The 11,629-nt window shown below is 66.8% G+C and overlaps 1 protein-coding gene across 1 annotated transcript in view; it reads left to right on the top strand.

The window, feature by feature from the left end:
* The window catches only part of C1QTNF12 (C1q and TNF related 12), a 4,070-nt gene extending 2,328 nt beyond the window's left edge, over window positions 1-1,742 (top strand). Inside the window, exons 3-8 of the mRNA XM_006903929.2 lie at window positions 1-70; window positions 163-314; window positions 736-844; window positions 1,086-1,176; window positions 1,338-1,416; window positions 1,622-1,742. The exon at window positions 1-70 is cut by the window's left edge and continues 18 nt beyond it. Of these exons, the coding sequence (XP_006903991.1) occupies window positions 1-70; window positions 163-314; window positions 736-844; window positions 1,086-1,176; window positions 1,338-1,416; window positions 1,622-1,720 (600 nt within the window). The 3' untranslated portion in view covers window positions 1,721-1,742. The remainder of the gene's footprint in view (window positions 71-162; window positions 315-735; window positions 845-1,085; window positions 1,177-1,337; window positions 1,417-1,621) is intronic.
* Window positions 1,743-11,629: the final 9,887 nt, after the last annotated feature.

The raw sequence follows: 11,629 nt of genomic DNA, 5'->3' as shown, positions 1-11,629 counted from the left end.
CCCCCCGGTCCCCCCGGTGCAGAAGTCACACAGGAGGCCTTGCTTCGGGAGTTTCAGGAGGTGCTGAGAGGTGAGGCACCCCCACTCCTCCCGGAGGTTCAGAAGGCGCCCTAGGCCCAGCAAGTGCCCCCCAAGCTGCTGCCCTCACCTTTGTCCTCACAGAGGCCGCTGAGCGTCGGTCCTCAGGGCTGCGGGGCCCGCTTCTGCCGGAGGGGCTGGGCGGGTGGCTCGTGCCCGAGGCCTTCCACTGCCGGCTGAAGGGCCCGGTGCTGGTGGACAGGAAGACGCTGCTGGAGCTGCAGGGCTTCCAGGCCGTGAGCGGGGCTGGGGGTCTGTGGGTGCAGGGCGCTGGGCGGGGCCCCACAGGCGAGCGGGCCCTGGCCGCCAAGGAGGGCCGCCCCTCACGTCCACGTAGTGGGGGCTGGGGGAGCAACCAGCACGATCAGGGCTCGGCCGGTGTGCCCAGACCCCCACTTTGCACCGAGCTTTGGGGTGGGGTCTGAGGTGGTCAGGCAGCAGGGTCACACCCCTATGGAGGCTTCTGGGGCCTCTTCCCCCGCCCAGGGCCCGAAGCCTGTGCCTGGTGGGTGCAGATACACATGTCACGCTCTCTGTCCTGCCCACTGGGGACCAGTGTGAAGTTGGGGGCTGCTGGTCGTAGGCGCCTTCCTCGGGCTGGGTGTGTACGGTGAGGGTCCAGGCCCTGCAGCCCGCTCCTCACCACTGTCCCTCCAGCCCGCCGCCCAGGGCGCCTTCCTGCGGGGCTCTGGCCTGAGCCTGGCCTCGGGCCGATTCACAGCCCCCGTGACTGCCATCTTCCAGTTCTCTGCCAGCCTGCACGTGGGTGAGCGGGGCCGGGCCTGGGCGCGTGTCGGGCGGGACTGGCCTCCCCTGGGTCCCATTGCAGAGGTGCCTCTGGCTGCAACCTTGGTGCCTGCTGGGGGCCCGGACGGGGCTCCTTGCCCACCTCCTCCACCCGCAGCTGCTCCGGGGTCTGTCGGGCAGTATGCCCTGCAGGCCCCAGCCCCAGCCCCCCACTCTGCTCCGTCCTCCCCGAGAGCTGCTGCAGCCAGCTGTCTCCACAGACCGCAGGGGGCTGCAGGGCCGGGCACCGCCACGGCCACGGGGCACGGTGCGGGTGCTCGTGTGCATCGAGTCCCTGTGTCACCGCCACACGTGAGTGGGCGCTTCCTGGGGCCACCGTCTGCGTTGGGAGTGGGTGTCTGTCCTGCCCACGGAGGGGGGGGCTGCCCCAAACACAAATGACTGCGTTGGGCACTGGGGTGAGGTCCAGGCCTACGGGCCAGCTGTGCCCTCACCTGTGGCACTGTGCCCAGGTCCCTGGAGGCCATCTCGGGCCTGGACGGCAGTGGCAGGGCCTTGACGGTGCTGGTGCAGGGTCTGCTACAGTTGCAGGTGAGGCCGGAGGGGCTGGCTGGCTGGGGCAGGAGAGACCCTGCGTCTCCGAGCCTCGGTGTGGACCGAGCCCAGCCCAGCAGGTGGACGGATGTTGGCCATAGAGCCACTCAGAACCCTGGGGCTCCACATGGCCTGAGGTGGCAGCCACCTGCTGGGGCGTCGCGGTCCTCTGGGTGGTGACGTCCATCGCGGGTGTCTGCAGGCTGGACAGTACGCCTCCGTCTTCGTGGACAATGGCTCCGGGGCAGCCCTCACCGTCCAGAGTGGCTCCAGCTTCTCCGGCCTGCTCCTGGGCACGTGACAGGGCCTCCGGGACCCAGAGGAGCTGCACCGCGGGCCATGGGCACTGCCTCTGTCACACCTGTGGTCACAGTAATAAAGAGTCCCCAGTCCTCCCTGTCGCCTTGTCACTGTGTTGTGGAGGTGGGGTTGTGGCTACGGACAGACACACGGCCTCAGGACAGACTCCTGGGGTGGGGGATGAGATTGGGTTCTGCTTTGAAGGGTCTGGCTGAGCACCCTGCAGCCCCAGTGCAGCCCCGCAGACCCGCGCCTCTGAGGACAAGGACGGGTATCCGTCAGGTGCCTGCTCAGCCCTGCCCAGGGCCCAGGACTGCCCCTCTGCTTGCCCAGGGCCAGTCCAGCCTGGGGGGTGGGGAGCAGCAGCCTGTGCACACCTGCAGGGCTGGGGGCCCAGGTGTGTCGGGCCCGGGGCACGAGATGCCTTTGAGTTTGGCGAGCAGGATGGTGGCCACGTGTTCTGTGTCTCTGGGGCATAGAGTGAGGAGGGCCTTGTCCTGTGGGGCAGGCCCCGGACGGCACACATGTGTGAGGGGCTGGGGGTAGGCTGTCCGGGCTCAGATCCTCAGGGCGTCTAGCTTCTGGCCACTTCCCTCCCACGCCCAACCCCGGCAGCCGCCACTCCAGGTGGGTGCAAACTCCCACCCGAAGGTGGAGTCATCACAGCCAGTGGGGCAGCCAGGACCCTGCCTGAGAGTCCTGTGGATTCGTGGCCCTGCACCAACCCCGCTTGGCTCTGGCAAACCCAGCCCAAAGAACGTGAATTAGCCCGGGTTGTCCAGGGCTCTGTGGGGCCTCCAGGACGCCATGTCTGGTTGGCACCTGGGCCCCTGGCAGACACCCAGGGATAGTGTGGGGCTCGCCCTGCCGCAGCTGGGCCTGGAGACCCTGGTTCCAAGGCTAAGCAGTGGGAGACGGGGCAGGTGGACGCTGGACCCTGAGGGCCACTACCTAGCCCCTCCCCCCGGGGATCCTGACCAGCCTGGAGGGACCCTCCCTACAGCCTGCTGGGTAATGAGGCAGGGGAGCCCTGGTGCCGGGCGGGCGGGTCTGCCATGGCCGCTGACCCGTCCCCACCTCTCTCCCTGGTCCCCCCGGGCTGGCGTCAGGGGCTGGGGGAGTCTGCGGGGGTCTCTGCTTTACAGCAGCAGCAGGCGCCAGCCTGGCCTGAGTGCGGACGTTCTGGCGGCCGGCAGGCGGGGCGTGGGCACAGCGCTGGGGTCCCAACCGAGGAGGAGGGGTGTGTGCAGGGGAGGCGGAGGCTCGGGGCTGGGGCCCTTCCCCCACCCCCATGCCAGGTCCTCTGCGGAGCTGCCGTCTGCAGCGTTGGCTCGGCCTGGCCTGGCCGTAGGCACCCGTCCGTGCTGAGCCCCTGGGTGCCCGGTGGGGGTGTTGAGGGGTGGCGGCCAGCCCCCCCGCCAGACCCTCTCAGCCGTGCCTGGGTCCTTCAACATCAATCCGTCCCCACGCCTGCCCGGCCCGTGAGGGGCTGATGTCACCTCCTCATCCAGACCCGCTGCAGGGGGCTGTGATGACAGAGCTGGAGACCCAGACCCAGACCCAGAGACGGGCCCCAGGCCCCGCCAGGAGCGATGGGCAGACGAGACAGACGGGGTCACGAGAGATGAGGGACGAGGGACGAGGGACGAGGGGAGGGAGCGCGGCCTGGCCGGCCCCTCGGAGCCCTCGGTGGCAGGTGGCAGGTGGCCAGGGCTGGGGAAGCCCGTCCTGGCGCCTGCCTCGCCCGCCTCCTGTCTGTCCTCCTCCCCGTCTCTGCCCCTAATGGGAGGTCATTACCACTCAGCCGCGAGGCCCCTGGAATGTGCCGTCTCCAGCCCCCACAGCTGGGGTGCAGGAGCAAGGGGTGAGGGCTGGGGGGTGGCAGTGACTGCCATGGGGAGGTCCAGGAACGTGAACTGGGGTGGCCCAGGGCCCAGGGCTCAGGATGCAGGCCCCAGGCCCAGATCAGCCCTGAAGGACACAGGCTGCCCCCGGTGGAAACAAGGCCCACCCTGGACCCAGCTGTATGACCCATCCCAGTCACACTGTCTCTTGGGCCCGACCCAAACCGCGGCGTTCGGTAAGCTCCCTAAGGGGCCCTGCGCCCTCGTGGTCATGCCCACCCCGCCTGAGAAGGCCCTGTGAGTAGGACACGGGCTGGGCCAGAGCTGCCTTGCTTAGGGCAGGGGGCTCGCCGGGGATCCCTGGGGGACGAGGGAGCCTGGGAGATGGGGCTGTTTTCCTGGCCTGGCCTCTGGTTTTAGAGCTGGGCCCTGGGGTGGCCTAAATGTCTGGCTGGGGCCAGAGCCAGAGTGGTCAGCACAGTGCACAGTGCTAGACGGCCTTGGGCTGACCCCTGACCTGAGCCCCGTCTGGGGCAGCAGGAGGTGCCGGGCTGGCCTCGCCGACCCCCTCCTAGGCTCGCTTCCCAGAACCTCTGTGTGACCTGCGCCTGCTGCGTGGGCGCTGGGCCTGCGTGTCCCAAGCCCTGGTCTGGGGGCCACAGCCAGGCTGCACTTGACCCGCCCTTCCTGGCTCCGAGGTGAACCCCGGGTGCTGGGGGCAGGGGGTTCTCCGTGTTGGATCACAGCCAGACCCCCCACGCCTCAGCTGCTGTCAGTTTGAGTGCAGACAGGAATGTGGGCGTCTGGCTTGGACAGCTGGAAAGTCCTCTCAGGGGCCAGGACTGGCCGCCAGCTGAGCCGCAGGGCCCCCCCAGGCACTGGCAGGAGTAGGGAGGGTCGAGGTGGGCACGGGCCGGGGGGCGCCTGGCTGTGAGCAAGAAGGCTGCCTGGCCCCACCTCCCACGGTCTCTGGGGCTGTGGGGTAGGACAGGGGAGGCTGCAAACCCAGGGTGCAGCCAGGACAGGCGGGCCCCTTGTGCCAGAGCCCACCTTCGGGTCTGACTTTGCCTGCCTCGGGTTGGGTCTGGGGGCGAGAGGGGGTCTGCTCCGAGGGCCCCTTGGGCTGCCTGCCCCCAGGCAGGACCCTCCCTGCACCTCTGGGAGGTTCTCGCACCCAGACCCAACATCCTGGACTCACTAAGTGGCCTGGGACATGGGGGACACTGTGCTCCTCTCACTGGGTCTGCGTGTTCCTGGCTCCCTGCCGACCCTGTGCTGACCCCACGTGTCCTCGGTGGCTGTGATGCTGTCTCTGCTCGAAGGGGCTGCGGCGAAGCTCCTGGTTCTGTGTGTGGCGTGGGGGGTGGGATCTGTGTGTCTCCTCTCTTGGCCCTGGGACCCTGCCTCCCTCGGCTGAACTGGAACTACAGGCCCCTTGGGAGCAAACACAGGGCAGGAGTCTGGGACCTGGAGCCCCCGGCTGGCCAGTCACTGAGCTCAGGACTGGCTGTGGTCGGGGTCCTTGTGTCAGGGGCACCAGCTGCCATTGGCCAGCCCACGAGCCCTTCGTGCTGGGTGGTCGGGCTGGTGGCCACGAACCTGCTGGACCCCGAGGCGGGGAAGTGCCACTGACCTGGGGCCTTGCGCCAGGGAGGGGTGCCCAGCACCCTGTCCCGTGCAGCACCAGCCCCTGGGGCCGCAGGCCTCCGTCCTGTACACTGGGTGCTGACCCAGGGGCCTGTGTCCCAGGCTCCACTCACCGTCCGGGCTCGGCCACTGTGCCCCGTGGGCTCCGAGCTCGGCATGACTGCGGGCTCTATCCAGGGGCACCGGGTGCTGGATCTCTGGCCTCAGCAACCTGAGTGGACCCAGGAGCTGGGCCTCCGCAGCCCAGGGTCTCCCACAGCCTGGCCCCGGAGCTGGGTCACGGTGGCCGGGAAGTGCGTCCTGCCCATGCTTGCGCCTGCGGCCACCAGCAGCCCACCCGCCCACCTGCTTGTCTGACAGTGAGCACAGGCCGCCTGGTGGGGGCGGACGCCTCGGGGGACAAAGGGCCTTTGTTCGGAGGGTTTGGGGTGCAGCCTCGCTCTCCAGCAGTGACTCACGGGCTCCTGGTGCGATAACATCAGTTTTGCAACAGTCAGTGTGTCACACACACACCCGGGGGCGTGGCGAGGGCAGTGGGGACCCCTGCCTGTGCCCGCGGCCCCTCCGGGCGGCTCTGTCAGAACCTGGCTGTGTGGGGGTGGCAGTGAGAACAGGAGCGAACAGGACGGGTGTCAGAGGGCCCAGCAAGACTCTGCTTCCGTCCCGAATGAGTGTCTGTAGAAGCAGCTTCTCAGCTCCCGGTCCTCTGCAGCCCAAGGGGTCCCCACAGCAGGACACACCAAGGCCAGACCCCAGGAGGCACTTCCAGGCCTGCAGCACTGGCCGCTGCCCGATCCCTCTCCTGGGGCCTGAGGGCCTGCCTCTGGCCGCCCCCCCACTCCCTGCCACTCCCTGGCGGGGTCAGGTGGGCGTCTGTGAGGGCGAGGGCCCCTTGGGGGCTGTTCTGTGAGACCCTCAGACGCCACTGGAGGGAGGGGCCGGGGCTGGGGTTTCCTTCTCCTCGGGTCACCAGCTGGGCTAGGCCCTGGATCAGCGGGAGGCGGGAGCTGGACGAGGGCCCTCTCTGGGCTTCTGCAGCCGTGCCACGGAGGTCTGGCCGCCACCTGTGGTGTTTCCTGAAGACGGAGCCGGCCATTGTCCAGCTTCCACACCCAGGCACCGGGGTCCCTGGCCTCATACTGACCCGGGGGCGCGGCCAGCGAGCGCTGCTCTGTGGACTCTGCCTCCTACCCACCACGGCCCCTGCTGGTCAGGAGCTGGGCCCTGGGGACCTGAGCCAGAGGCCTCAGGGTACCACCTGTGAATGTGGGTACAGGTGACCGTTTGGCTGAGTGGCCAGGCCAGCGGCTGGCCCTTGCTGCCACCTTCCCCCATGGCCTGGGCCTCCCTGGCTTCCAGGTCCCACTGCTCACCTGGCTGCAACGCCCCCTCCCCATGATGGGGAGCCTTCAGCTCCAGGCTCAAGTGGAGACTCCTCTGAAGGGGCCTTCAGGCCACCCCGAGATGGCCCAGGTGCGGCCTCCGGCCCATGTCCGGGAAAGGAGGGAGTCTCTCTACCCGCCCTAGCGGCTGCCCGGCTGGGTGTCTGGGGCAGCTCCGACAGGCTCCCCGCCCTAGCCAGTGCTGGCACTGGGGCTGCCCCTCTGCCCAGCCTCTGCCCCGGGTGACTGTGGTGGCTTCTGGAGTGGGGTCCCACATCTCGCGCCCCTGGCCCAGGGCCGAGCGTCCCTGGGTGCCCTGCCCCGCCTCCCAGGAGCCCCTGATCTTTCCTGAGTCACTTGTTTCCATGTAGGTCCAGGGTTTCAGCCAGTGAGAGAGGAGGGGGTGGGCACATTCCCAGGGCAGCGTACCCCCCTGCCCCACCGTGGCCTTGGCCCTGCACCTGAGCGGAGGCCTGAGGCTGCCAGGGCAAAGGCTGGGAGTGGGCGGGGCGAGTGGGGAGGAGGAAGCTGGGAGGATAGCGGAGGGAGGGTTGGTCTGGGATGAGCACTTCCTACGGGGGTGGGGGTGGGGTGGGGGGTGTAGAACTGAGGGTGTGAGGCCGCCCTGGCCCTAAGAAAGAGTGCAGACGGCCAAGGGGGCCGCGGTGGGTGACGGCAGCCGTCCCAGCTCCCAAGGCTACGCAGGGTCCTCTGGGCTGGGGGCTGGGTGGTGACCCCCAGAGGAGGCCGGGGACTGGAGTGCCTCTGGGCTGTAGGACAAGGAGACCCACAGGGGCTGCACTGAGACCCCACCCCCACCCCGGTGCCCATATTTGCTCCAAGGCCGGCCTGGGTGGTGGGCAGAGGGGCGGCCGAGGCGTCAGGACATGCGTGGAGGCCTCAGCACTGCTCCCCGGGTGCCCGGGGGACAGTGTCAGTCAACCCAGAGTGCGTCGTTCAGGGGGAACGCACCCCAGGGCCCCGGAGCCGGAGTGCGGGCACAGGAGCGAACCAGGCGTCGCCGTTGAGCTGGGCTCCCTGCCACACCAGCACCTCGGACACGGCTCGCTGCGGCCCCTGGGGGGTTGAGGCCTGTCCGTGGACAGCTGCCACGTGTTCCTGGGGCCCTGGGTGACCAGTCAGCCGTCTCGCAACGGACAGGGTGCCCAGCAGCTGGGGCAGCGAGAGGAGCTGACCCTGGGCGCTCTGGGCTGAGGGCAGCCAGTGAGGGGTGAGGGCCAGGCCCATGGATGGGAGGGACGTGGGGGCCAGGAGGCCCGAGGGATGCAGCCTCCGAGGGCTGTGGGGCCGCCTGGGCACGTGGCCATGGCAGGGCCCCGTCCACCTAGCCAGAGGCTGGACAGGTGTGTGCTGTGCCTCGGGAGTGGAGAGGGTTGGGCTCAGTCAGGGGCCGAGGGGTCGGTGAGCTTGGCGAGTGCCCGCGGAGCACCCAGAGTTGGGAGGGACAAGGACGGGGAGCTGCGCTAGTCCCCGAGCGCCACAGACGGGGGCTGGGAGCCGAGCCCAGGGGCCAGCAGGCCACACTCCTGTCAAGCCTCTCCCCGTTCCCGCCCCACAGCTGCATGGTTGCTCGGTCTCTTCCGGTGGTCACATGGTCTTCTCCTCATGGGCCTGTCTGCCTCGTACAAGGACACCAGGTGTATTGAAGTAGGACCTGCCCTGGTGACTTCGTCTTACCTTAAGTACACCTGGAAAGACCCTATTTCCACTCGTAGTTACTGGGGGGGCAGGTCTTGAGCATATTTTGGGGACAGAATTATACCCACAGCAGGGTCCTTGAGAACCGTGACCACAGCCAAGCACAGGCCCCACAGGTGGGTGGACTGATGGAGACCCCTGTGAAGGTTTGAGGGGACCCAGACACAACCAGCACTTGCATCCCGAGGCTGCACCAGGGACACCAGGGCAGCCACCAGGCCCCTCTGAGGCATCAGCCTAGAACCGAGCCATGGCTTCTGGGGCGCCTGGCAGTGCCAGCTCCGCCTCCCGGCCCGTGTCCTCCAAATGGATAGCCCAGCAGGGAGGGTCTCCTGGTCTTACTCCTGGCCCCTCGTGATTGGCAGGTGGTCTGAATGTGCCTCCCCGAGGAGGTGGCCCTCACTCAAACCACAGACTGCATCGAGATGCCTGGCAGGGCCCCAGTGTGGAGGCCAGAGGGGGCTGCAGCCAGGAGCAGGGGAGGGGGCCCGGGGGTGGAGAGGTGACGGGGGACGGGCAGCAGGGCTGAGGGCAGGCCGTGGGCACAGCCCACGTGACAGCTCGTGCCCCCCGGGCGCCCTGCTCAGCTCTCCTGCTCCAGGCGCAAGGCCATGTGCGGGCAGCCTCTCAGGGCCGCCCAGGCCCCTCCCTAGGTCTGGCAAGGTGCTGAGGGCCAGGTGCCCGGGGCGGGGCTCTGAAACTGGGCCTATTTTTATTGTGTGCACGTGGAGGCCAGGGACCTTCCTGTGACCAGAGCTTACTGGGTATACCTGGTACACACAGCAGCACTGGGGGTGGGGAGCCCTGCCACCCTTGGGGTGACCAGGAGCCTGCTGTGTGCACAGGGCTGGGTGGGTGCAGGGCCCAGAAAAGGCCCGAAGCCCCCAGTGCTGAGGGCGTGGCGTGCCTCCTGGGGGCTCACCCCAAGCCTCCAGCCCTTCCTGAACCACTGTCCTCCGGCCTGGGCAAACCCCCATTTAAGCCAAACTTTTAATTTCGAGGTAATCGCAGACTCCCGTGCGGTGTGAGAAACGACACATGGAGGTCAGGTGCACCCCTCGTCCAGACCCCCCGATGGCAGGGTTTGCAAAACCAAAGGACAATGTCAGCCAGTTGACATTTGCACTGCTCCTTGGCCCCTGTCAGCATTTATCTGTCCCCACCTGTGTGGCTTCGTCATCCGACAGTGTAACAGAAATGAGCAGGCAGCACGTGACCTGTCCTCGCTTGCCGACTTCTTGGGCCGTGGTGGGTGTTGAAGCTTCCAGCTTTCTGGCTCTGGGAGCTGGGAGGGGCACCTCCTCACTGAGGGACAGTGAAGGGGCCGCTACCGGGGGTGAGTGGCAGCTGATGCCTCATCATGGTCCCCCAGCAGCCAAGCTCCCAGCCACCTCCCCTTGAGTGCGCCCACAAGGGAGAGCTCTGGCGACATTCAGGGAGGGGCCAGTTTGGCTGGAAGAAAAGTTAGTTGTCCTATGTCCTCAGTTATCTCATAAACACTGGTTTGGTGGCCCCACATCCGCATCTCCTGGGCCCTGGGCTTAGCCCCTGGTCTACAGGGCACACATGTCCAGGTGGCACAGATAGTCCCTGGCCAAGAGGAGCCGTGGGGTGGGGCAGGGGCCAGGGAGCGGGGAGGGTCCAGCACCAGGGCCGGGAAAGCCGGTGGACAGGAGAGTGGACGAGAGTGGAGGAGAGGCCGGAGGAGGCCGGAGGAGGCCAGGAGCCATCGGGGCCAGTGGGAACGGCCTCCAGGACCTCAGGCACAGGGTGTTGTGGCTTGCCAGCCTTCAGCTTCGACAGAACCCTGATGTCACAACTGTGGTGTGGGTGTGTGGTCAGCCCAGGGGGTGGTCTGCTGTGCTGAACCTTGGTGTTTTAGGTTCAACAATGTGAAATTTCCATTTCTGTGGTCAAATCTTGCTGCACACGTGGGTCAGCGGTCAAGGCTCGGGCTGCCCCTGAAGACTTGTGCCTGGCTCGTGGATGCCCTACCACGGGTCGTGGACATGGGCGCTGCACATCGCGCAGGACCCACTCTCAGGAGAAACTTGGATGCTGTGGCCGGACCCGGTGGTGCCGGGGAGGATCCGGGGCCCAGCCCTCGAGTCCTGGCTCCGACACTGGCCCCGGGGCCTCAGCAGTCTGTCCTCGGGCTCTCCCTTGCCTGGGAGACGGGAAGCGTGTGCACGCCAACGGCCCAGTGACCTAAGTTGACAAAACAGCCCAGGCAACGATGGCTGCTGTTAGCACCCCACTGGGGGCAAGTCCCCGTTCTGCTTACTCTGGTACCTCAAACCTGGATCCTCTCGTGGGTCCTTGTCCCGTGAATGAGGTGCAGGCAGGGGCTGCCCGTTGTGGCTCAAGGTCGCCAATCAGGAAGCTCGCACTCACCTGGGCATCAGAACCAGGTGGAATCTTGGGACCTCTCTGGTCCAGCCTCTACCTTCTGAAGGTCACTAAGCACACAACGCGCCCCCACCCAAGACCCTGAGTTCTACGCATCCTTCTACCTTTAAAAAAAATAACCTGAACCCGCTATGAACTAATTGTGTTCCCTGAATTCAGTGAGCCCTTCCTGCTTTGCGACGGTGTCATGAGGCTTGGTCTTTGGGAGGTGACTGGGGGAGATGAGTCAAGAGGGTGTCCCTGCCCTCCTCCATCCCCACGGATCAATGTCCTTAGAAGAAGGGACCCCAGGGAGCTTGCTCTGGCTTCCCCCCCGCCACGTGTCTGCAGGAAGAAGCCTCACCAGAGGACCCGCAGCCCCCTGCACAGTGGGACATGACCGTCTGTTATGGGGCTGTCTGCGGGGTCGGTCACGGCGGCTGAGCTGAGGAGGCAGCTGCTCACCCACACCTGAGAATGTACTAGAACGGCAAGGAAGAGGCAAATCAGAGGCTGGCAGCCCGTTTACAGGCCCAGCGCAGAGGGCACAGGGGCAGCACAGCCCGGCTGCCCAGACAGTGCACGGAGTTCACGCGCGGCCTGCAGCCTCTTTACTGACCACAGCGCTGACTTCCACATTTCAGGGGAAAACGGAGACCCTGGTCTGCAGACACGAGAGGTGGCCATCCGCAGCGCAGCCAGAGGCACGCACCCGCCAGCGAGCGAGGCCTGTTTTCTTAAGACAGGGTTTGGGAACCCTCATCAACACTTCCAAGGGTTCAGATTCCTGGAATTTGGGCCCCAAGTCTAAAATAATAGGGACGAGAGCAAGAAACACGCGCTCGTGCGACTGCGGGGAGGCCTTAAAAGGAAAGTCTTCTCAGAGGCAGACAACGAGACTGACTTATGTGTAAACTGAAAAGAAAAATG

This window comes from Pteropus alecto, unplaced genomic scaffold, assembly GCF_000325575.1.
Source record: "Pteropus alecto unplaced genomic scaffold, ASM32557v1 scaffold700, whole genome shotgun sequence".
Classification (NCBI taxonomy): domain Eukaryota; kingdom Metazoa; phylum Chordata; class Mammalia; order Chiroptera; family Pteropodidae; genus Pteropus; species Pteropus alecto.
This window is presented reverse-complemented; position numbering and strand designations above follow the sequence as displayed.